The sequence below is a fragment of the Peromyscus maniculatus genome, chromosome 14 (assembly GCF_049852395.1).
Source record: "Peromyscus maniculatus bairdii isolate BWxNUB_F1_BW_parent chromosome 14, HU_Pman_BW_mat_3.1, whole genome shotgun sequence".
Lineage (NCBI taxonomy): Eukaryota > Metazoa > Chordata > Mammalia > Rodentia > Cricetidae > Peromyscus > Peromyscus maniculatus.
In genome coordinates, this window is record NC_134865.1 from 45752823 (window position 1) to 45778067 (window position 25245).

Consider the following 25245-nt stretch of genomic DNA (forward strand, 5'->3'; position numbering starts at 1 on the left):
CTGATGAATTGGATCGCACACTGTTTCCTATGTGTATTTCCCCTTTTCCGCGACCATCATGCTCTTTTGATGTCCTTATCACCCGTGTGGATTATTGATGAGCTATAGACATGATGGCTGAAAGGGTAGTCCTCCTGTGGATTATTGACCTGTCTTAGAACTGATCTTCACAAAATAGTTTTCCAGTCTCAGAGGAGTCCTCCTTGGGGCCGTCCCAAGGAGCTTTCCGAGACTCAACACTAACCACTTTTCTGCAGGAGACCTTCTTGCTTCCCTTCCCCTGGGAAGTTCAGGCTGCTGGAGAAGATCCCTGTAGGCTGGCCCTGGCGGTCTCTTCCTCCTCACACGTGTCCGTCTTCCCGGTTCATCCGCAGATCAGCTTTTCTCGCCTCTGCTCATGTTTCATTCATGTTTAGTGACTATGGGAGGAGGAGGAGGAGGAGGAGGAGGAGGAGGAGGAGGAGGAGGGCAGAGGACTCGTACAATGTTAGGGGCGGAGAAGTTCTGCAGGAAAAAAATGTCACTCTCTGTGTGACACCCACCGGCAAGCCTGAGCACACACCCATCTCCACATGGGCTTTAGTTCTTTGTAGGAGGGCAGAGCAAGTCAGTGCTCCCTGGAGGAGCCCCAGGAGGTTGTCCTCTGGTTGAGGGACGGCACGGACCCATGATGTCATCATAGGTGACTGAGCTCAGGATAGAAATGTCTATTGAGAAATAGGGAATTGTGACCTTGAGCACCCAGGGAGGACTTCTTGAAGGAAGTAGGCCCTGGAGCCCCCAGGGGAAGTGAGTATCAATCAGACAGGAGGTGGTATGCACACCTTCCTCGTCTCCATCTTGAGGGTTTGAATTTGTCACCTGGAATTTGACCTGTCTTTCTTTTCATCAGACTGACACTAGCTGAGCATGTTCTGAAGGTAAACGTGCCTAGATCACACCACTGGTAGAACTGGCTTCCTGAAGGCAGGCGTTAGGCCCCTGACACAGCCGCCCCTCTGGCTGGGCCAAGCAGGTGGTGGTTGGATTGGATGCCTTGAAGGGAGGCATGAGAATGGGTTTTCTTCCTTCCCCGGAGTTGGCAGAAGTCTGTGTGGTAGTTGGGAGATGTGGAGGTAGCCTTCTGGGGCTGTGAGCCCTGATAACTAACTACCTTTGCAGTACAGCTTGGCTAATTTCCAGGGGGGGGGCAGAGAGAGTTCTAGGTGTCCAGCTGTTCTGAACGGGGACTGCCAAACTCATCTGCAAGTGAAGAGAAGGCCCTGCTTATGCCTAAGCTAGTCATTCAATGCACAGAGAAAGAGAGTGGAGGTGGATCACATTTTTTAAAGCACGTAACGGTGCTCTCCTTGTTCATATGGACGTCGGTGGCTGTGGCTTGTCATTTCCTAGCATTAGGAAAGGCTTGGAGAGCTACCCTTGGTTATGAGTTAATCAGTAGACACCTTTCTAGAGGTCAGAAGATGCCAGAATGTGTCCTACCTATCTTCAGGCTTTGTCCTTCCGTTAATGACAGACTTTTTATCTCTGCCTACGGGCAGTTAATGCTTGGCTTAGCTGGAATCTGAGTTGCCTGCCTTTCTATTGGGCTGCATTACTCGCTACTCTTGGGCGAAGCCTTTGTTTTTTTTTTTTTTTTTTTTCAAAGACCCAACTCGATCAGAAGTATTGCCCTGTAAGTGTTTCCACAGGAACTCCACCCTTAGTCAGTGTCACTGTTGTGGCTGTGCACAGAGCCCACAGGGCGGAGGCGTCACAGTCCCCGTTGAAAATACAACAGATCTTTCCATTCCTCAGTGTGAATTTTCCAGTGGGTTCTGGGCCCACTGTGCTATCTTAAACCCCAGGGTTTACCTGTTACCACATGAGAAACAGATAACGACAGATCCTTAATGGTTCGTTGAAGATTGGCATCTAGAAAGACGGCTTCATGTTTCTTTCCCAGTGAGTGCCACATAGGACACTGGGGCCCAAGGACTGTGTGGTGTCATCCTCAACACAGCCAGGGAACTTCAGCTCTGGAGAAGGTGATTTTTGTCCCTGTTTCTCTGTGGCTCAGACACTGTTCTGAGTGAGGTGTTTTTTGTTTTTTTCCCCTTCTGATCCTCCTTAGATACGCTTACTGTGTTTACTTTTCCCTACTCCTTACACGGTAGCCTGGATTCCACGCTCAACTCTTTATTATTATTATTGCTTTATTATTATTGTTTTTTCAGGCAGGTTCTCCTATGTGCAGACTGGCCTGCAAATTGTAATCCTCCTGCTTCAGCCTCCCAAATGCTGGGATTGCAGGTCTGAGGCCCCCATGCCTGGATTTCATGTTCACCAGTAATCGCAGTGAAGCAGTTGCCAGAATGATCTGGTTGGGGGCTTGATAAATCAAAGGGCTGGCTTGGAGCCTAGAGTATGGCCAGGGGAAAGCGCTTAATGCGACTTCAATTAAGCAGTGAAGGAGCCTCAAACAGTTTTAACCCAAGTGAGAGCTCAGATCTTACAAAGGTCAAGCCTTTAGCGTAATGGTGAGGGTGTTGGTTTGATAAACTCGCCCCAGCTGCGTCTGGAAAGGAGGGCACCTCAGCTGAGAAAATGCCTCCATCGCATGGTCTGTAGGCAAGTCTGTGGAGACATTTTCTTGATTAATGATTGGTTTGGGAGGGCTCAGGCCACTGGAGCTGTGTCACCTCTGTGGAGGTGGTCCTGGGTTGTATAAAAAAAACCTGGCTGAACAACCCAGGGAAGCAAGCCAGTGAGCAACATTCCTCCACGACTTCTGTTCCAGTTCCTGCCTCTAGGATCCTACTGTAGTTCCTGCCCTCGCTTCCCTCCATGATTGACTGACAGGGAAGCATAGATGAAATAAACCGGTTCCTCCCTAAGTCGCCTTTGGTCATGGTGTTTATCACCGCAAGAAAAACCAAACTAGGAGAGTGACCGAGAACTATGACCCCTGGACTGGCTAGAGAAGACTTACCGGTTGATGAAAGGATTAGCCGGTTAGGTTTTCTTTGTTCTGGAGAACAAACAAGGACTAGGGAGTACAGGGTGGATGGCAGATTTCTTTATACCTTCTCCTCCCATCAAACATAACGTGAGAATTAGAAAAATCTAGCCTTTTGTCACTAAGCAATATTTTGAGTAATGCTTCATTATATAACAACCTGTGACACACTGCAAAAATGCAAAATTTTGTCTAAAAATATGAGTACAGAGAAGTTTTAAGCGTTTTTGTCTATGACTCTGTCAAGCCGGAATGAATAGAATTGCTGTTAATGGCAAAAACTCATCTGGGATATTCAGAACAAATGGTTTCTAGGTGTGTATCTTATGTGTGGAAGTCTTGTCTGGGCTGGTGGCTTTTTTGAGGTCCAGGACCTTGATAGTCAGTTCTCAAGTGTGAGTCCTGTGTCCCCAGGACCTTGACATCATACCACACAGGGTCTGCATGCCGTAGTGCATGTTGGATGTTGATTTCCAGTGGTGTTTCCCAGCAAGACACCCCATTTCAAAATGGTGAGAATACCACCCCAACACCATAGGGCCTGTCACAGAAGGGTGGCAACTCGTGTGTTTGAGACAGAAGAGCAATAGATTGATTTCACAGGGGCAGCGAACTGGCTGATCATAAGTTCCCTTGGTGCCAAGACTTCTAATGACACCCATGGCCGCTGCCACAGTTGTTGTTTATGAAGCTGGATGTTAGTAAGAGAGGGAAATAAATGCTACCTGGTGTGACCAAGCCCCTGGGAAGCAAGATGAAGGTTTTACCTAGATAGTACTTGGTATTTCTCTGTCATACTGGTATAGATGTGTCCTACGAAGGAAGTAAAGGCGGACTTGAGGTTCACTGTGCACCAGGTGTCCCCATGAAGTAACCAAGCGACGGGTGTGAAAATACTGAAGACAGATTTTAGTGACAAATTTAATCTCCTCCCTCTGTCCCTTCCCATCTCCCCTTTCGTTTGTGCAAGAGCTTGATGTTTATGAAAAACTTACTAAGAGATCAAAAGCAAGTGGCCTGCCTCGTGAAGTGAGTGCTGGGTGGATGCCTTGTGAGCAGGCCACAGAGTCTGGCTGTGGGACCGGACTGTCCAGCAGCTGTAGGTACAGCCGGGGCAGCTGTGGGACCATCCAGCAGCTGTAGGTACAGCCGGGGCAGCTGTGGGACCGTCCAACAGCTGTAGGTACAGCCGGGGCAGCTGTGGGACCATCCAGCAGCTGTAGGTACAGCCGGGGCAGCTGTGGGACCATCCAGCAGCTGTAGGTACAGCCGGGGCAGCCGTGGGACCGTCCAGCAGCTGCAAGGACAGCTGGGGCAGCTGTGGGACCGTCCAGCGGCTGCAGGGACAGCCGGGGCAGCTGTGGGACCGTCCAGCAGCTGTAGGTACAGCCGGGGCAGCTGTGGGACCGTCCAGCAGCTATAGGTACAGCCGGGGCAGCTGTGGGACCATCCAGCGGCTGTAGGGACAGCCGGGGCAGCTGTGGGACCATCCAGCGGCTGTAGGGACAGCTGGGGCAGCTGTGGGACCATCCAGTGGCTGTAGGGACAGCCGGGGCAGCTGTGGGACCATCCAGCAGCTGTAGGGACAGCCGGGGCAGCTGTGGGACCATCCAGCAGCTGTAGGGACAGCCGGGGCAGCTGGCAGGCCTGCGTAGTGCTGGTTTGCTTGTGAGTGACAGGAGCAGTAACTATGGTCACTTGCACTTATGACCCCCGACCTGACTTGCTGACCTTTTTGGCTGGGGTGAGTCTTCTCTCTCCCAAGGCCTGCTCGTGTGGCCGTCCACTTTCAGTGGCCCAGATTGCTCACTCTACAAGCTGGAGGAACCTTGGCGGTCATTCTGGAGTAAGTCTGGTTTGTTTTGTTTTGTTTCTTAATACACCGATGGCTCTGGGCTCTCGTGAGTGGCTGAGGCTAGACTCCAGTGCGCCTCACATGCTGGTCTCTCCGTCTCCTACTTGAGTGGCCTTCTGAAGCTTGCTAAGAGGGCTTCTTTCTATTTCTGTCCCAACAGCAGGGCCTGTGCTCATGTGCCTCCAGTTCCCTTTTCTAGTCTATTTCCTAACTAATCGTTTCCCTCTTTCCACTATTTCTGGGGCACCACGTGCTGAATTATTCACACAGACATGGCCTCCCTTCCAGGAGGCCTGTTCAGTGACAGTCCCTCAGGAGTCTCTGTCACTGCTGTCCCTTTGAAGCTAGGGAGGAACCAGCGTTCCCAAGCGGCTTGTGTTCATTCCCACAGCCGTGAGTGTGCCTGGTTTCTCTGGGCTGTGTGGGCTTCGACTTCAATGGGAAACGCATCACGTGTAGCCTTTTTCCACGCAGAGAGCGCACCTTTCAGTATTTGGGCAAGGGTAAGCCACAGGTTAAGGGACCATGGTGGAGAAACCACTGGCAAATCGTGCACATTGAAGAGGAGAAACATCCGGCAGCCGACGCTGCCTCTGCCTTGGAGCTCTGCAGTGTTGGGGGGTGGGGGTGGTGGGAGATGAGTGGAGGGGGAGGGGTAGAATGGGATAGTCTGCCATGCCGGTAGCTTCTTGGGGGAAGATGAATTGGGTGTCAGGCTAAGTGCTTCACATGCTTTAATTCATCTAATCCTCATAGTTCCTTGGGGACCTATCGATCATATTGTAATCCCCCTCTTCCCAAGGCAGCTGAGGCCCAGCAAGGTTAAGACACTTGTCCCAAGAACTGGAGAGTTGGCTCATGGGTAGAATGCCTGCCATGCAAACATGAGGAGCCAGGTTTGAGTCCCCAGCACGCTCATAAAAGCCAAGTGTCCTGGTGTACGTCTGCAATCCTGAGCCGGGGCACAGAGACAGGTGGACTCTACAGGTTCACTAGTTACCTAGCAGAACCAGTGAGCTCCCAGTTCAGTTAGAGAGAGCCTGCCAGTTCACAGAGTAAGGTGAACTGGCTGAGGAAGACAGACGGTGTTGACCTCAAGCTTCCGTGTGTGTGTGTGTGTGTGTGTGTGTGTGTGTGTGTGTGTGTGTGCGCGGTGTATGCACACATACACACAGACACATGTACACACCACACACACACACACACACATACAGACACACACGGACACACACACACACACACACACACACACACACACACACACACAGAGTACACATACACAAACAAGATTTCTGCTCCAGACTGGAACATCTGAGCACTGGGCTACAAACTCCTGAGTATTTGCCTTTTAAGGTTACACCTCAGGGTTAGTTTGTAGGTTGGGTCCCTGGCTAGGAAGGGCACAGTACATCCCTGTATGTGCCTCTGCAGTGCTGGAATACTACCTACCTACCCACCTACCCACCTACCCACCTGCTCACCCACTACCTACCTACCCACCTTTCTTTTCTTTTCTTTTCTTTTCTTTTCTTTTCTTTTCTTTTCTTTTCTTTTCTTTTCTTTTCTTTTCTTTTCTTTTCTTTTTTTTTTTTGACACAGGGTCTCATATATAAAGAGAGAGATCAGGCTGGCCTTGAACTCACAGCCATCCACCTGCTTCTGCCTCCTCAGTGCTGGGATTAAAGGTATGCACTACCACCCTGAGCAATATTTCTATTTTTAATTTATGGGTTTTTTTTTTAAGACAAAGTATTGCTATGTAGCTCAGGCTGGCCTTGAGCTCACTGAATAGCTTCAAACTTATCATCCTCTTGTGTCAGCTTCCCAAGTGTTGGGATTGCAGGCATACATGACCACTTCTGGCTTGATTTCATTCTTTTCAATCAAACAATGAAGAAGTAAGCAAAATCATGACTGGCTATATCAGCACAAGCAGTTAGTTGTGTAGAGTGTGAAGTAAGTTGCATAAACAGTAACTTGAGGTGGTGTGGAATTTCCCCACCTGCAGTACTGGGCTGTTGTATTCTCTTCGGAAATATTTCAAAATTAGCTGTCACTTTGCCAAGAGGCTCACTGCTTCTGTTGTTGTTTGGTGTTGGAGACCCAAACCAGGGCTTTGTACATGCTAAACCCACACCACAGCACTGACCTACATACAGCCCAGTCCCAGGCTCAGCGCTTGGTGGGAGCAGGTATCTGTCCTGGCTGAGGCTGGCCATAGACAGGAGGAAACGCAAAGGTGCAGCTTGTCTTACAGCAGAGGCAGATGCATGCCCACTTTGGTGGCCCAGAGCTTGAAATCTGTGTGTATTCCGGGGGTTGCTGCTGAGCCCAGTGAAGGAGGAGGGCTTTCTCATCAACAGCGATCAGAAGCAGGCGCTCCTCTTCTGTTCTGTTAATGGGGGCTTGATTCTTCCTGTAGCTCTGCATGTCACCCAAACAGCTGCTATGAAGATGGATATTTAAGTGACTTGCTTCTCAGTCCTCACCTTTTCTTCGAGACCTTAGCTGGAGTTGCGGATGCCTCCTGTTCACAAGTCATTTCCAGCGTTGTCTAGGTGGCCTGGGAATTTAGCCTCCTCTTCACTTCGGCTGCTCCTTTCTTCAAAACCGACTCACAGATCATTGTGTCCTTCTGAGGTTGCACAGTGAGGACCTGAGGACCAGGGACTGATGGGAAGAGGAACTGAGGATTGTAGTTGGAAAATTTCCTGTGTCCCAGCCAGCCAGCGGTCAGGAAAAAAAAATCTCTCCTATTTGCATCCCCCAAGTAAACACACAGACGCTTATATTAATTAAAACTGCTTGGCCATTAGCTCAGGCTTTTCACTGACTAGCTCTTACATTTAAACTCAGCCCATTTCTGTTCATCTATACGTTGCCATGGGTTCCATGGCTTTACCTGCATCCCATTACATGTTGCTCCTTGGGCAGCTGGCTGGCGTCTCTTGACTTCGCTCTTTCCCTTCCCAGAATTCTCTTTGTCTGTTGGCCCCGCCTATACTTCCTGTCAGGCTACTGGCCAATCAGCGTCTTATTAAACCCGTGTACAAAAGCATTATCCCACAGCAGAGGGTGCGCATCTTGAAAACAGTAGAGGGAGTTTTGGCTTGGCAAACGTCATCTCACTGCCTTTGTGCCAGATTGAAAGGAGGAAGTGAATCCTGGTGGGACCACAAACTGCATTTTCTTTTTATTTCATTGTTTTCCTTGGGATGGTGGGATGGGCTGTTGTGGCTCTACATGGTCTCTGTGTAGTGATATTCTTCTGATGGTCTTCAAGGCCCTGTGGGGTACTTAATGCGTACTTCTGTGCCTTCTTCGGTTGTCCTGGGATCCCTGGGTGGCTCCGGGGACAGCTGGTCTTAGTGTGCTGCTTCTGGGTCTGATGCAATTGGAGCATCTGTAGCTTAGTCCCAAACCTCTACTTTTTGCGGCGCTCTGTTCTCTGGCTTAGTCTCAGGGACCTGGGAGTAGTGGTTAGTGCCAAGCAGAAGATGAGGTGGAAGACACCTGGCATGGGTTCTTGAGGAGGTGCTGGGTCCCTGTCATTATATCCAGGCCTCTGTACCAGTCTCTGATTTATATAGCAGCCACCTAATGGAACCATCAGTGACCTCCCTAGCACTGTGGACTGGCAGATCTGAAGTGCTGGACCTTAAAACCTGCTTTCTGCCTCTTGTGTTGCTCATTCAGTCAGCGAGGGAGGAGACAGTCGCTTTTGCTGGAATAGAAAGGGAGAGAGGACCCAGGTTTCCAGGGAACAGGTGAGTGAACTCTTTAATGAGCGTGGCTGAGGCAGTGGGATGAGGGGAGGAGGTTAACAGGCCCTGGAAGGAGGGTGTTTCGCTGGTTTCTCAAAGTTGATTCATCTAGAGCCAAGCGAGCTAAGGAGCCCACAGGGGAATGCCCAGGTCCTTCCTGTTCCTCCCTCAGAGAAGGCTCCACTGTCGTTCACGCCGTGGGCAGCCCTCTGCCTCCGTCAACACCATTCCTTCTTAGGGCCTCCTAAGAGGCTGTGTTCCTGGGAGAGGGCATGTCTCCCTGGGGTGTGCCACAGCCAGAGCAGGCACCCGACTGCCCGTGCGGTCCAGGTTGACATGCTTTGGGGATCTGTGGCTGGAAAGGATATTTTTGAATGACCAGAAAGGGTTGGCTGGGCGAGAAACATGCCATTTCAACCACATGTGGTGTCTGGAGAGACAGGTGACCTGACAGGGTCTGGTGACTGACAGGGGAATAATGACAGTGCCTCTGCCTCTGATGCTGGCCTTGAAGTGGAACACCTTTCTCTTTCTTTCTTTCTTTCTTTCTTTCTTTCTTTCTTTCTTTCTTTCTTTCTTTCTTTCTTTCTTTCTTTCTTTCTTCCTTCCTTCCTTCCTTCCTTCCTTCCTTCCTTTCTTTCTCTCTCTCTCTCTTTCTTTCTCTCTTTCTCTCCCTCTCTCTCCCTCCCTCCCTTCCTCCCTCCCTTCTTTCTCTCTCTTTCTCTCTCTCTCCCTCCCTTCCTCCCTCCCTCCCTCCCTCCCTCCCTCCCTCCCTCCCTCCCTCCCTCCCTCCCTCCCTTCTTTCTTTCTTTCTTTCTTTCTTTCTTTCTTTCTTTCTTTCTTTCTTTCTTTCTTTCTTTCTTTCTTTCTTTCCTTTTTGTCTGCAGACTGGATTTAGATGGAGGGAGGCTTCTTCAGTTCTTTATGGGCCCCATAAAAAGGCAGAAGTTTTATTGGCAGCTCCTTAATTGCAGTTGGCTGTGAGGAGATGGGCTGGGCACCAGCTCTGGTATGTGACTTCTGACCTTTCCTTCCTCACGCTTACCAACTTCCTCCGGGCTCGGTTAGGCTCAGCCCTCTGCTTCCACCATCGTACCTTATGGTTCTGTAGCGGTGGGCTGCAGTATTTGTGTGTGATTTCTTGCACCCAGTTTCTCACCCCCAGGACTGCCAGCTTTGGGAAGGCTAGGGCCCCGTCCCTCAGCAGCCGCTCTGCCTGTGTGTCCAGCAGAGTACTCGCCCACAGTGGACAGTCACTTAGTATGTGTCATATCTGTTACTGTTGGTTGCCGGCTGACAGTGTTTCCTTCTGAAGCTGGGCCTCAGTTTCATCGGAATCTTCCTGAGAGGACTGAGATGGTTTGTGCTCTTCAAAGTATAGGCTCGAGGCCCCTCAGAAATAGTTTGTTTGTGTAGCCCTTTAGAGAGTTGGAGTGTTTATTCCATCTCGTGTGCGATTTCTGCTTTGAACCCTTGTAGGGCTTCTCTGAGCTTGTCGCTGACTTCTGTGCTCAGAGAAACAGGATGTTGTGCAGGCATCTGGTGACTGAACTGCATTGCTGGGACCTGGTGAGTGATCTCAGGCTTCAGGTTCTGTCAGCCTTTCTTTCCACTGTCTTAACCCTACCTCCCGGACTTGTTGAGCATCCCTTGTGTGCCCGTCTTTAATGCTTTATCTCCCACTAGTTCTGCTGAGGTAGGTGTCATTGTCTTCATTTTACAGACGAGGATGTACAGGCTCAGAGAGCCACTCGTGAGGGATACACAATAGCGTGTCTGATACATCCCCAAACGCTGGAGTCCGGTGCGGCCGAGGCATAGGCTGGGGCAGTAGCCAGCATCCCTGTGATGCTTTACGTCTGTCCGCTTGCTTACGTTGAGAGTCATTCCGGTTTGCATTGTCTTTTTTCCATCCTCTCACTCTTCCTCTCCCTTCTGTCCTCTCCTCCAGCCTCTCCAGGGCTCAGGGTGAGATGCTACCCTGTTCAAAGGTCACCAGTGGTTGCCTGCCTCTCATCCGGAAGAGCAGCAGCCTATCTGCCTGCCTCGTCCCCCTTTCGGTACATGCAATCGCACAAAAATGCAGAGGCGGGAGCCAACGGGTCATTAGATCTGTAGGTGTTTGTGAAGACGAGCCCCGGTGGCTGGTAGAGGTCAGCCGGTGTGCCTGCTCCGTATCTGCTCTCGACGTGCAGACCGCCTCGTTACCTGGAAGAACCGTTCTGCAACCGGATCCCGCCCCCCTCACTGGCTCACTGGCTTGGCAGTGCTGGAGGGAGCCCTCAGGAAGGAAAGCAAGACACAGAGGCTTGTCAGTGCTCTTTCATGGGGCAAGATAGGAGCATGTGGACATCAGAAGGGTTATAGCCACTCTTGAAACATGTCAACACTCATCTATCCCAGACAGGCGCTCCCCGTCTTTAATAACGGTGTGATTTGGGACCTCAGAGTGCTGGGAATCTGGCCTTCGGGATCGGAGTCTAGCAACAATTTCTGTGAGGGCTGTGGGTTATTTTTGGCCCTCCGTGCGCCAGCCAGTTAGTTCTCTCTCGCATGGCCAGAGACAAGGAAATGCCTGCTTCCTCTTCCTGCGGCTCACTGGAGTACCACTTGGTTTGGCATGGGAGGGTCCCAAGGTATGGATTTCACCCCTGCAGCCAGTTCGCACGCATTATGTCCCGCTTGTTTCGGAAGGGGGAGAGCTGCCGGGAAACGATTCTCAATTAAAAATAAAGTATTGTGGTGATGATTCCACACACCTCCCTTCTTCTTAACTAACAGAACTACATTGAAACAGAGGTACGTCATTCTGATTTGTATCCTCTTTGTTGGAGAGCAGACAAAAAGTGCTGGATTCGGGAGGAACATGTCTATGAGTCTTCTCCCGATTGGCATTTTTTTGGCTAAGGTGCTGTAGAGTTGAATTGCCTGACTTTCCCTCTCTGAGCAAGAAAGCCTTGGGGAGGGGACCATACGCGTTGTGAAGGGCAAGGGCAGGCACATAGATTGTCACCACCATCAGTCTTCTCTCCTTTGTCCCTGTTTGGGATTTTGGGACTTGGATGCACATGGGACTTACCATACATGAATGAGAACACATTGGCGATCTGTGAAGTTTGGGGGACCGTTGCTCCTCAGGCTGGGCAGACCAACTTTTCCATTAGCAGATTGGCAAATCATGGGTGCCTGACAGAGTAAGCTGGGGTCTCAGTTTTCACAGTCACGCTCCATAGCCCCTGCTGTCAGAAGACAGTGTCTGAGAACAGCCACAGAGCAGGCAGGAGCAGTGGGAGGTGGGACTCCTAGGGTCCCCAGAGCCTTTAGCTGCTGACCTAAGACTGTGAGAGTCCTACCTCCCACCTCCTCCTGCAGGTGCAAGTCCTTCACTCTCCAGTACGACAAAAACAGACTAATTAAGGAACCTTTTCAAACCAGGTGAGGTGGTACATGTTTCATCCCAGCACCCAGGAAACAGAAGCAAGAGGATCCCTACAATTTCAAGGCCAGCCTGGGAGAGAGAGAGAGAGAGAGAGAGAGAGAGAGAGAGAGAGAGAGAGAGAGAGAGAGAGAGAGAGAGATCCAGGCTGCCCAGGGCTACAGAGTGAGACGCTGGGGGGAATAAGAGAAAGACAAAAATGAAAAGCACGCAGAATTATATTTAACAAATCTCTAGTATTACTTACGTGAGGATATCAAGCTATTTTTCTCAAAATTTTAGAATTTTGTAATAGAATTATATCTTACTGGATTTTTCTTGATTGCATTAGGGAAAACGGCCTGACAGTAAATTAAAATGTCAGTGACGGGAAAAATATATCTCTTGGAATGTGGGAAATGATAAGGTACCGCTCCATCCTTGGTGCTCTATGTGGTGCGTAGGCTAGCCTGTTACAGTCAGGAGCACCTACGAGAAGCTCGAGACAACAGACAAAATGCAATGCATTTTGACAAAATGCATTGGACAAAATGCAATGGAGAGATCGGTTATGAAGCTGTAAGACACTATTGAAGTGATATTGCACTTATTTTTAAGAATCATATTAAGGATGTGTTTATTTTATGTGTATGTGTGTTTTGCCTGCATGTACACGTCTGTACTCTGTGTGTGCCTGGTGCCCTGTGGAGGTCAGAAGAAGGCATCAGATCCTCTAGAACTGGAGTTACAGATGATTGTGATCTGGGAACCAAACTCAGGTCTTCTGCAAGAGCAGCAAGGGCTTTTAAGTGTTGAGCCAGCCCCAAGGTCGCACTTCTCAAGGGGCCTGAAGATGAGTGAAGGGAGGCCGAATGGGCTTTCTTTGAATTTGGATGGATTTTAATGCCTTCGAAACGGAAGGGCTAGCAATTTTATGGGTGGAATATAAGTGAGACAGCTAATGGTTTAATTTTACAAGTCAGTACTTAGGGATCTGAAACATTCTCATCTTTACACTTTTCTCTATTTCCCATCATAATACACTTGTTGGTTTATCCACGTAAGTGTATATGGCCACTGTTTTGCCTGATAGCTGCATATATTTCACACAGTGCTTTACGTAACTTGGTGTGTTTTTGTTGCTGCTTCGAATTCTTTCTCCGTGTTACAAATAACACCTCCCCGAACTTATAATTCCCCCTTTCCTGTTCTCTTGTTTCTGTAGCTAGAGTGATTTTCTTAAGAAAGACTTTCTGACTCCATTAAGAACTTCACACTTCTTCCATCAGCATTGGCTGAGTATCTGCCTTGTGCTGGGTTCTGGAGGTGCAGAGGTGGATTTTAGGACCCAGATGGATCCACAAGCTGTTTGTGTGTCCTGGAACCCCCTCCGTTGCCCTGCCAGGTGCCGGGCTGATTCACCCCTTAACTTCTTCTTATCAGTGGAGCCTCCATGACTGTCAAGGCATTACTCTGGGGTCACTCACTCCGGCTCTGCCTTCCTCACTAGACTCTAAATGCTGAGAGCAGGAACGGGTCTGATTGGTTGCCCCTTCAATGCCTTGCATGTCAGACCTGACATCTGGTGGGCCATGAGTTAACTGAACAAGTATTTGAATGTGATCCCCGCTTTGAGAGACTTAGGAGGCTGGAGGTGAACAACGGACTGGATTGACAATCTCAGGGTTGCATACGTGATTCATAGAAAACAGAAAATAAACCTTTTCCAAACAGCTATCCCCTTTCCTTCTTTACAGTGAGGTCCCCGGAAGGCTCCATTCCAACCTGTCATGCAACACCTGTGACTGTACTTAGGAACAGCTCACCTGAAGCTAATTCTTTTCGTGCCATAGATATGACTTTTCTGTGTAAATCCACTCATGAGTCATTGCGCCGAGTGCTGGGAACATTCACCCTTGTTGCTTTTTTGACATCTAGGCTTTCTTGGTTTTTTATTTTTAATAGACAAACCTATTTCTTCAACTCTTTTTGCTGGACCTACTCTAGTCTTCATGACCCTTTAAAAATCTTAATTCTGAAGAAAAGATTGATGTCCTCTCCAGTAGTGTCCACTACAGAAGGATGCTAAGACCTAGGTCCAGGAGACTTTGAAGGTCTGTTTTTTAATATGTGCCATAAATTGTCTCTTAGATCAAATGGGGGAGTTTACTTTTTAAAAGGTGATCATCAATTAAATATTTAAATTATGTGACCCAAGCTGGTCTGCTGGTCTTACTTACACACACACACACACACACACACACACACACACACACACACACACACCTGTATGTATGCATGCATGCATGCATGTATGTATGTATGTATACACACACATACGGAAGATTTTTGTGGTCTTATAATTAAGACTAGATACCTTAACCACTTTTCTTTGACTTATGGGCTGTTTCCTGAGTGGCTTCAGCATCTGTTTCTTACAACCAGACAGCTCAGGGCCTACAGTGTTAGTGTTGCTACATCACGATTTTAATTTTATTGCCTTTGTGTTTGGCTAACCAGACATCTAGGTGAGCACCATCCAAAACCTCGCCTAACGCAGTGTGGGTTTAGAAGGGCCACTTGTGAGAGAGGTTGTCTCTAGCCCGAGATGCCCTGATGAAGTCTCCTATAATCATAGATCTTCTCTAGGATAGAAACTGGCAGGTGACTCACGAGGGGCGGACCCCTGGAGCTCAGCCTGTGGGGAGGGCAGTCTTTCCGGTTGCACATTGCTGGCCACCCATTTGAAGCACGCAGGGAACCTGAAGAGCAGGAAGTGCCAGTCAGACAGAGCGTTTGGCATTCCTTCATGGAAAGGTGACAGCTCACACGGGGCGAAAGAGGAAGTGGGAGTGCAGCTGGGGGGCATGGAACCGGAGGGTGACCTGACGTTTCCATTGTTCTGTGGGCTGCACAGTCTGCACAGTGAGGTGGGTTGTGGGGGGGGGGGGGAGCTGGGAGGAACTGGAGTCTGGAGGCAAGCATTTCCATTGTTGCTGGTCCCCCTGTGGATGTCCTGTTGACCTCCCAGGGAGGAGGGACTGGAGCCCGTTTCCTCCTAGCCTCACTTCGTATTCCAGGTTGCTTGTGGTTACTGGTATTCCCCTCACGCTTAGCCCTGGGCTCACATTTAAGAACCAAGATTCTTCAGTGCCAAATTGCTGTGCAGTCTGAAAGCCAAGAGTCAGAAAGAAGGCTCCCACGGGCCATTTCCAGCTTTGTCATTGACACACTTCATGCTCTCTCTCTCTCTCTCTCTCTCTCTCTCTCTCTCTCTCTCTCTCTCTCTCTCTCTCTCTCTCTCTCTCACACACACACACACACACACACACACACACACACACGCACGCACCATGCACACACATACACATTCACACACACACATTTATTTATTCTGCACATGTGGAGATCACAGGACAACTCGTAGGAGCTGGCTCTGTCCCTCAGCGTAGGTTGAGCTCAGGTTGTCATGTTCAAAGGCAAGTGCTTTCACTCTCCGAACCTTCTCACCAGCCCGCCACTGCCATGGACTGAGGGTCAGCTGATTTTTGTCCCATAGGCTCACACAGTAGGAGTCAAAGAATTTAACTGCCACAACAGGGTTGGTTTGGTACTTTATTGGGGCTGTCTTGGGAGATCTCCAGGGGAAAAGGATGCTCTCTTCCTCGATTCTTTGTTTCTGTGGCTGGAGCTCTCTCTGAGTAGAGGGGAGCTATCAACGGGCAGCCAGTGGTGAGTGGATTGTAAAATGGAGAGTCCCTGGAACAGGATCAGTACCTCCAATCCCGTGACGTACCTGTCAGCGCACCTGCCATCCTTGGACGGCACGCTGAGGTCGGACTGCCTCCTCCTTACAGAGTATCAGGCCGCACTGGGCAGGAAGGTGTGGCCCTCTCCTACACTTTGTTCCATCAAGTGTTTACTTCATGCAGTCTTCTTCAGGACTCTCCAATCCTGCCTCCTCACAGATGACTTTGTATCCAACCTTATTAAGAAACTCGAGAATGGTAGCTTGGAGTGGCCTCCAATTTCCCTTTTGGTGCCTATAAACTTAAGCGTAACCCCAGTCACTGTGGCCTGGTTCTCTCCAGGGGTGTCCCATCTGCTTGGCCTTCTGGTAGACCTTGCTCTATTGGTCAATTGCTGTTTCCCATGTCTGCATTTCTTGTGCCCAGCAATGACTTACTCACTTGCCTAGCCCAGTGGGTGAGATGCACCCTTGTCATACCAGTCAGTGTGGCCTGCCCACTGTCAGCTCTTGAAGAGGCTTGACTCATTCCATGGCCATGCTTCTTTCTTGCTGCCTCTCTGCCCAGTATTGTCTTAGCGGGCTTCTTGTTCTTTGCCCATCTATCCGTTTTGGAGTTTAGTTCAGGGAAGGTTGCATTTATCATACACCCTAGGTTTGGAGCTTCATCTGTTCCCTGGGTCTTCATTGCCATGCACAGGCTGATTGTCCCATGTCTCTGCCTGGCTTTGCAGCCTGGAATCCAGCCATCTGCTGGTTACCGTATATGTACCTAAAAAGGCTTCAGAAATTCTCCGGCCTGGGATGCATCACCTTTTCCCAGCTTTGTGTTGTCTGCTGGGTTTAGACTGTGTTGCACAGTGGTTTTGAGTCATAACTGGATCTGAGTGGTGGCTCTCCCTCTTACTGAATGTTTGAACTTGAGTAAGTCATGTATTTTCCAAGTCTTGCATTTAAAAATTTTAATTTATTATTGATGGTGGTGGTGGTGGCGGTGGCGGGGTGTGTGTGTGTGTGTGTGTGTGTGTGTGTGTGTGTGTGTGTGTGTGATATTTGTGTAGGGCAATGTGTGCATGTGGGAATGTATGTATGCCATGGCATATATGTGTAGGTTACTGTGGAATTGATTCTCTCCTTCTGTCTTTACATGGGTTCTGGAATCAAACTCTCAGGTAAGCAGGCAAGCGCCTTTACCCATTGAGGCATGTCCTCAGCTCCTTTTTGAAATAAAGGTAACACTGTACCTCACAAGCATCTTCTGAGGTAGCCATAAGGCATTTGCCCAATGCCTAGTGCAGAACTGGAGTGTAATACACACGAGTGTGTTCTTTTTAGCTAGGTCCATCCATAGCATCATCAAAGCTAATAATCTGGGAGTCATCCCTAATACCTGTTTTCTTTAGCTCCCACATCCATCCGGTCACCTGGGGTAGCAGATTATAATTACAGTTTATTTCCTAGTTCTGGAAATTTCTAAGATCTCTCTTCTCTCGATCCTCATTATAGCAGCCTGTGTGCAGGTCTTTATTACTGATCTCTAAGATGAAAGCTTGTCTCCTGCTTCTCTTTGCTTCTGTAAATCTCCTCTTGAATATGCTACCAGGCAGCTACTCACCACTGCCTGACTCTAAATTCGTACTTGAGCAACACTTCCTGCATTTCCCATCAGGCTTTTCAGCATGCTTCCCACCTTGGTGAACCTCAGAGCATGGAATGCCCCTTCCTGCTTTCACCATACTAATTCCTCATTCTGAGTACTCAGTGCAGATGTTACCTTCTTCTCTGATCCTTCAGGGAGAGGTCACATCACCACCCATAGAGACCTGTCATTCTCTGGGCTCATCCTGAACCTACCAGGTTGTATCATAATGTGTTTATATGTCCTTCCTCCCAACATCTAAATCCAAAAACACAGAAACTGAGTTCCTCAACTTAGTATGTCCAGCTTCATGATTGACATGTATTAGTCACCAATGAAATGTCTGATAAATGAATTCTGGGTGACACTGGTTTCTGAGGCTGGGCTGGGTCTTGGGAGTTTCAGGCTGTGCCTGGAGCACCCATAACTGAAGTTGACATTCCAATATTTCTTCTATTGGCTCTCCAGTCCTAAGGCCTGGCACTGAGATTGTCAATTTATCAATGTCAGAGTGATCCTGAGAATTATTCATAAGCAAAATAAAATATTTCATATTGTAGGTTTGCTTCTTAGTGGTTTTTTTTCTCTGCAGGACATTATTTTAGAACCTCTGGCAATGTTAACATGTTCTATTTGATTAAGAACTTTCATGATAGATCCCCCAGGTAAAATTTTTCTGACAGGAGTTGAACCATGGTGGGACCTCTTTCCCAGAACTTACCTGAAATGTGAAGTAGACTGAGTTATGTGAGAGACAGCCCGAATCCTAATTTTCTGTTGTTAAGAGGTAAAGAATGAGTCCCCAAAGCTGTGGGGGTTTTAGAATTGTGCTGCTCAGTATTGTGGCCCTCTGTGGCTATTTCAGTTTGAATTGAATTAAAATGAAGCAAAATGAAAAAAAAAAAAACCAGCTCCTTATCATGTGAGCCCCATGGCAGCTCCTCCCCGACATCCACACGAGGGTAGTGGCAGCCATATTGGATGTCTCAGATATGGACCATTCCCATCACTACAGAGTGTTCAGTCCGCAGCAGCTTGGGATGTGAGGATCTTGATAGATAGTTCTGAGGGAGAAACCACAGAGGGAGTTTCTCAGTGCCATGGTATAAGAATTCTTCCCGGAAACACCACATAGTTACTACAACATTTTATATAGTGTATGTAGTGTTGTATCACTATGTCTTGGGATCATCTTTAGGCACAGTAATGTTCAGAAAGTAATGAACATGGCATTCATCATGTAGTGTTGTCTGCTTGGAAAAATGCTTTCCTATGCAACTGAGAGGGGAAGAAGGAATGGAAGTCTAGCAAATGGAATTGTTTTTCTCTGTTTTATATTATCATAAAAGCTTAGAGCCTAAAATGATGCCTGGGACTAAACATTTACATTTTTTTTAAAAGCCATGTGTGTTTTCTTTGGACAAAATGATTTGTATTGTTGTGTGCTATGGAAACACTTCTTTACAAAGTAACATCAAAAGAGAAGCAAAAGCTTTCCTTTCTTACCCAGTGGCCTTACCCATGTGGCTTCCAGGGCCAGAGGATCAAGAAGCCAGCAAAGGCGGATCTCTGTGAGTTCAAGGCCAGCATGGTCTACAGAATGAGATCCAGGACAGGCACCAAAACTATGCAGAGAAATCCTGTCCCCCCCAAAAAAAATCATTTCAGTACCATGTTCCACACTTGGTCACTCATGTGCACACACACATGCTTGGTGTGTGTACCTGGTATATGTACAGGCGTATGTGTGGAGGTCAGAGGACAACTTCCAAGAGTCGCTTCTTACCTTCCACATAGTTAAGGTAGGGTCTTGCTTGTTGCTTCTCCTGAATCCTCCTTGCTAGCTGGTCTCAGGATTTTCCTGTCTCTGCCTTCCATTTCGCCATGAGTGCTGGCTTGATGGATGTCTGCCGCCACATCCAGCTTTTACATGGGTTCTTGGGATTACACTCAGGTCCTGTCCAACCTGTGACAGTAGTGTTTTCAGTTACTGAACCTCCTCGGCAGTCCCTCAAAAGATCACTCACAGACAGCAAAACCTTTGATCATTTGAATGTTTTCACTGTTTTGGGTCATATCAGTTGCTGAATTCAACCATGCCTACGGAAAAATCACCAACTTGTTTGTGTTGGACTGCTTCGTGTTTGTTGCTGGTGGGCATTTGTACAAGTCGTGTTTCGTGTGGCTCTGCCGCAGAGGGGGTGGGATAGTCAAGTGCGTCTCTCTAGATCAGTTTGCAACCCTCATAACAAGAGAAAATGAGGTTCCTTTTGCTTCAACGCCTGTGCCACTCCAGCCGGTGTAATGGAAGACACATGTTCTGTGAAAGCGCCACAATCCAATGATAACCCTCTTTCATCCGATACTGGGTTAATCCCCGAGCGAGAGGATGAGTAAGGAAAAGTATCAGCCTTAGAGAAGCAGGTCACCTAGAATAAGAGACCTCCAACGAACAGGTGGGGTCGGTATCGTCTTAATGTGATGAGTGTCATTAAAGGGTGATCCCAAGTCACAGCCCCTGTCCCCTGTGAAGAGCAGGGCAGCCAGAACAAAGCATTTTGGAGCAGTGAGCTTGCTGGAGTGTTGGATAATGAGCAGGGCTGGTTCTGATGAGGAGTGGATAAGAGAGGAAGAGATCCACTTGTACCCTGCAATTTTCCTCTCTATTGCCCATCCCCTTCCCTGCCGGCCATGGTCCCATTTTACTGTCCTGATTTCCTGTAGTTACTCCAGGCTGTGTGCTCACATCTGTAGGAGCCTCCAGTGAGAGGATGTGAGACCTTTGTCTCTATGAGTCTGGGTTACCTCAATAGGATCTCTTTAGTCCATCCATGTACCTACAAAGTTCATGGGTTTTCTCTCTCTCACACTCTTCCTCCCCTCTCTTTCTTTCTTTCTTTCTCTCTCTCTCTCTCTTTCTTTCTTTCTTTCTTTCTTTCTTTCTTTCTTTCTTTCTTTCTTTCTTTCTTTCTTTCCTTTCTTTTTTCTTTTTCTTTCTTTTATTCTTCCTTCCCTCCTTCCCTCCTTCCCTCCTTCCCTCCTTCCCTCCTTCCCTCCTTCCCTCCTTCCCTCCTTCCCTCCTTCCCTCCTTCCCTCCTTCCCTCCTTCCCTCCTTTCTTTCTTTCTTTCTTTCTTTCTTTCTTTCTTTCTTTCTTTCTTTCTTTCTTTCTTTCTTTCTTTCCTTTTTTCAAATGAATAGTGTCCCATCATGTGTATGTACCACATTTTCATCATCAGTCATCAGCTTGAGGACATTTAGTTTGATTCCATTTCCTAGTTATTGTGAAGAGAGCCACAACGAACATGACTGGGCAAGTATCTGTGGAGTAGGATGTCAAGTCCTGTGGGCAGATGCCGAAGAATGCCATAGCTGGGTCACATATGGTGGATGTATTTTTAGCTCTTTGCGAGTTCTCCACACTCATGCGCATAGTGGCCGTACCATTTGGGATCCCACCAGCCGTGAATGAGGGTGTGCTCCCCACCCTCTCCCTCCACCACACCCCCACATCCTCTCCAGCATCCCTGTCAATAGTTCCGTTGATCTTTGTCATCCCGACTGGGGTGAGGTGAAATCTCAAAGTTGTTCTGGTTTGCATTTCCCTAAGTGTTAGGGATGATGAATATTTTATTTTATTTCTTGTAGCTATTTTTATTTCTTTTTGAGAACTCTTTGTTTGGGTCACAGGCCCATTATGGAAAAAAAAGGGGCAGGGGTACTCTAATTAGTGAGAGCCGAGAGAGATAAATATAGAATAAGGAGAAATGAGGGTAAAAACAACAGCCAGGGTGTCTAAAAAAAAAAATCACAAGGAATCATACTATTAACTACTAAAAATATCTATACTACATGTAAGTTGATATATAAATATAAATCTATAGGTTAAGTGAAAATTTCCCATCTGGGCTGACAATGCTGCCCCAGGAGCCATAGCTGTCTAACAAAACCCTCAACAGGAGGCACAAGAATCCCTTTTTTGAGTTATTTGTCAGGGTTGCCTGAGAGACTCTCAAAACTTAGGCTATTGCTATTGTCCTTATTTTTTTTCCCTCAGAGGCGGAAGCTAAGTCCCTCTTGCTGAAGACACCATGCACTTTAGACACAGAGCCCAGAGGACCTGAACTGGTTCTGACCTGAGAGCTTCCTCCCTGAGGTCTAGCTTCCGTGGTGCCAGAAGGTGTCACGCAGTCTTCCAAAGGTCCAACAGTCCTACTCAGCTGTGATGCCCCTGGATCACGGCTATGACCAACATGGCACGCTAACCCTCCAAGGGTGCATGCAGTAGGTAACTAACAGCTCTCTAATCGAACTGAAGGCACACTCAACAAGAAGGAAATCATGCCTGGTGCTGAGAGCCTAGCCGACTTCTCCTCTGTGGGGTTGGGGAACCTGTGGATCTTGGAGGAGAACTTTCAGCTGTCACTTTACTAGCCAGCACAATTCCTAACTACATTCTAAATATTGATCCCTATGCCCACAGAGAAGTGTGGTCCTCACCCTCATCAAGGAAACTTCCTCTGCACCACACAGAGACTGGTACAGAAAAACCACAGCCAATCAAGATGCAGAGTTGTGGAGCCCAGTCCCCACTGATGACATGACTCCTGCATCTAAGGCTCAGGGATCATTGCAGATGAGGGGACAGAGAAAGTGGAAGAGCTAGAAGAATAGGAAGCTTTCTGGGAGACTGTGTCTCCTAGAAATGCCAGAGAAGCTACACCCATGAAGTTTCACCAACATGGCCACTTAAACATGACCTGAACAAGGATAAAACCAACGGGAATGCTAATGTGGAAGGGAGGACGCTTGCGAGGTCTCCACCGTAGACAAAGAACTACAGGAAATGAAGGAATGCTGGGAGTAGGAGAAATAGTCTTCCCCAGGGATGAACACACAAGTTAGTTACCTAGTACAAGTGGTCAGCCCTGAAAATATATCCATGTAAGAAACATTATATGGACTGAGCGGGTTGTATGTATGTATTTAGGAGTGTGTGTGTGTGTGTGTGTGTGTGTGTGTGTGTGTGTGTGTGTGTGTGTGTGAATGTGTGAATGAAACAACGATTGAGGTAAAAGAGGCCGTGAATTTGAAAGAGAACAGGGGCCAATGAACATGGGATGGTTTGGACAAAGGAGAGAGAGGGGAAGATATATTGGAATCTCCGAGTGTTTTTAAAAGAGAGAGGGCATTGTAGGCTAGGAGAACAGCCCGAGCAGCACTAATACAGCACTTGGTGTGCTTGGCAGTGCGAGCATCTTCATGGGAGTGGAGTGTAAAGCATTGTGGGGTTCGAGAACTACACAGGAGAGTGATGTAGATGAGGCCACAGCCGTGAAGATCAAGGTGTGTGCTGTGAGGTCTCAGAGCATGTGCTGCAGGCGTTAGAGAACCACTGAAGAATTTTAACCAAGGGTCTCCCTTTGGGATGGGTTGCCATGGCAGCGCGGTGGGTAGGTCACAGATCTGAGGCTTGATGGCAGGAAGCTATTGGCAGAATAGTCCAGATGTGAGAGGAGTGTACATGCAGGAAAGCAGTGAAGGAGAAGGCAAGAGAGAAGATGGGCTTGCAAAGAGCCCAGGATGTGTAACTAGGATCACCTGGCTACAGGCATGGATGAGGGAGACGCCAGAGCGACTCCTCAGGTCCTCGTGTGGACTTCGAGTGTATGTAGGAGGAGAGATGGGTGTGGGGGGCAAGGTGATGACTGACTCCTTTGAAGTGCCCATTGCACAGTTGAATGAGTCTGAATCTCTGAAAAGATTTTGGGTGATGGAGACAGTAATCTGGGAGTCATCTACACACGGAGATCATTAGAACCACATGTGCAGTTTAATGTCGGAGAATAAAGAGTTACGGAGGCCGGGTGTTGGTGGCGCACGCCTTTAATCCCAGCACTCGGGAGGCAGAGCCAGGCAGATCTCTATGAGTTCGAGGCCAGCCTGGGCTACCAAGTGAACTCCAGGAAAGGCGCAAAGCTACACAGAGAAACCCTGTCTCGAAAAACCAAAAAATAAAATAAAATAAATAAATAAATAAATAAAAATAAAAAAAAAAAACCCAAAGAGTTACAGAACAGAAAGAGAACGGAGTCATTGGAGACTTGGGGTGAGAGTGGAGGGGTGGGTGGGAGAAGACTTTCCCAGAAAAGACTCAGAGGATAGTTGTGAAGGCAGAGCGCATGGTGTCACAGGTGCTGGGAAGAAATGGTTTCCAGAGGTCTGGAGCTGAGGTAGTCAGCCCCAAGTCCGTTTTAGTGTTTCATTGCAAGGTACAGTGGGGTAGAGATCTTGAAGACAACATCTGGATTAGTCTTGGAAGGAAGAGGGAGAGGATGGGAGGAGAGCAAAAGAAATTGGAAGAGATGCTGAGACCCACGGACAGTTGAAACTGTGGGTTTGGGGCTGGAGAGATGGCACAGTTCTGCAGAATGGGGACATTGAGGACTTGAGCTTGATCCCAAGAACCCACATAAAACAAAACAAAACCAGGCGTGGTGGTGCATGCTGGCAATCCCAGCGCCAGCGAGGTAGAAACCGGTGAAGCCTGGGGCTTGCTGACTAACCGTCTGGCCAAATTAACGAGCTCCAGGTAAAAGCAAATACCGTCTCAAAGAGAAAACACAAGGCAGAGGATCAACTAAGGGAGATACCTGAGGCTGACCTCTGGCCTGCACGGGTACACGAACACACCTGTGCGTCTACCTGTCCACACTATATGTCCACATGAACATGTACACATTCATACACATGTGTGCACATACAAACACAGACAGATGGACACAGCTCTAGCTGTGTGACCCTAGCTTGCATATCTGAGCAGAGGCAATGGGTGATAAGATTGGCCCATGGTAGAATTTTACCAGCTAGAAGTGGCAGAAAGGCAAGACAAGAGGGGGGGGGCAGGGAGGAGTGGGTGGGCAGGAGAGATGTTAAAAATAAAGAAGGACACATGCCCAAAAAGGCCTCAGGGCTAACAGAACACAGTTCCTCAACTTAGCCAAAATCAGGTGTAACAGGAGACGGGCAGCTGGCTGTTAAAAGGGATGTAGGTTTCTGGACAGAGCCGTTCCATGGTGTGGCCTTGGGAGTCGGGGACAGGGGTGGCCTGGCGGTCAAGGCTTGTGGAATGGAGACCAGCGCCAGGGAATATGGCAGAGTAGAACTTGTCTTCAGCTTACCCTGACACTGGATTCCAAGGCTGCTTGTGCAGAACAAAACATTTTATTTGAACGCTTTAGGTTAGCGTGTGTCCATAGGTCCTCAATGCTTCGAGCTGCCCTTTGGGATGCGGAGGCAGGTACAGGATAGAGTCTTGGAAGACTCCGGTCCGTTTGTGTAAGTTATAGAAAAAAGTCGGAGTTCCTGATTCTTTTAGGAGGAAAAGTTTTGACAATGGGTAAAATTTACGGCACTATTTCATATGTTTACATTTTGCTTTTTGGCCATTTCATTCTGTTTGCAATTCAGTTTAGTATATCAGCTCTGGGAAGTGTTGTTGTTGTTGTTGTTGTTATTATTATTATTATTTTGGTTTTTGAAAGCAGGGTCTCTCTGTGTAGACCAGGGTGGCCTCAAACTAAGTGATCCACCTGCCTCTGCCTCCCCAGTGCTGGGATTAAAGGCATGAGCCACCACGCCTGGCTGGGCAATGTATTTAAAGCTGTCTTTTAGTTCATTAGTTTCTGTACAAGGGATAGGAAAGGATGTGCATTTCACCTATTTCCCTAGATAATGGATTAGTAGCAGAAGGAACTGAGAATTATAAAGTCTATTTTAGCATTTTCCAGTGCTGGGGTAGACAGTGGGAAGAGGCTGAACTATGTGC

The 25245-nt window shown here is 48.1% G+C and overlaps 1 protein-coding gene across 2 annotated transcripts in view; it reads left to right on the forward strand.

Annotated features, from left to right (window-relative positions):
* Window positions 1–25245, forward strand: part of Prkch (protein kinase C eta) — a 211941-nt gene that overhangs the window by 20710 nt on the left and 165986 nt on the right. The window contains exon 1 of one of the 2 annotated variants that reach the window (XM_076550877.1): window positions 14548–14962. The exons of the other annotated variant lie outside the window; for it this stretch is intronic. Within the exon in view, the coding sequence (XP_076406992.1) occupies window positions 14900–14962 (63 nt within the window). The 5' untranslated portion in view covers window positions 14548–14899. Of the gene's footprint in view, window positions 1–14547; window positions 14963–25245 lie in introns of those variants that run through there. 2 annotated transcript variants of the gene reach the window in all.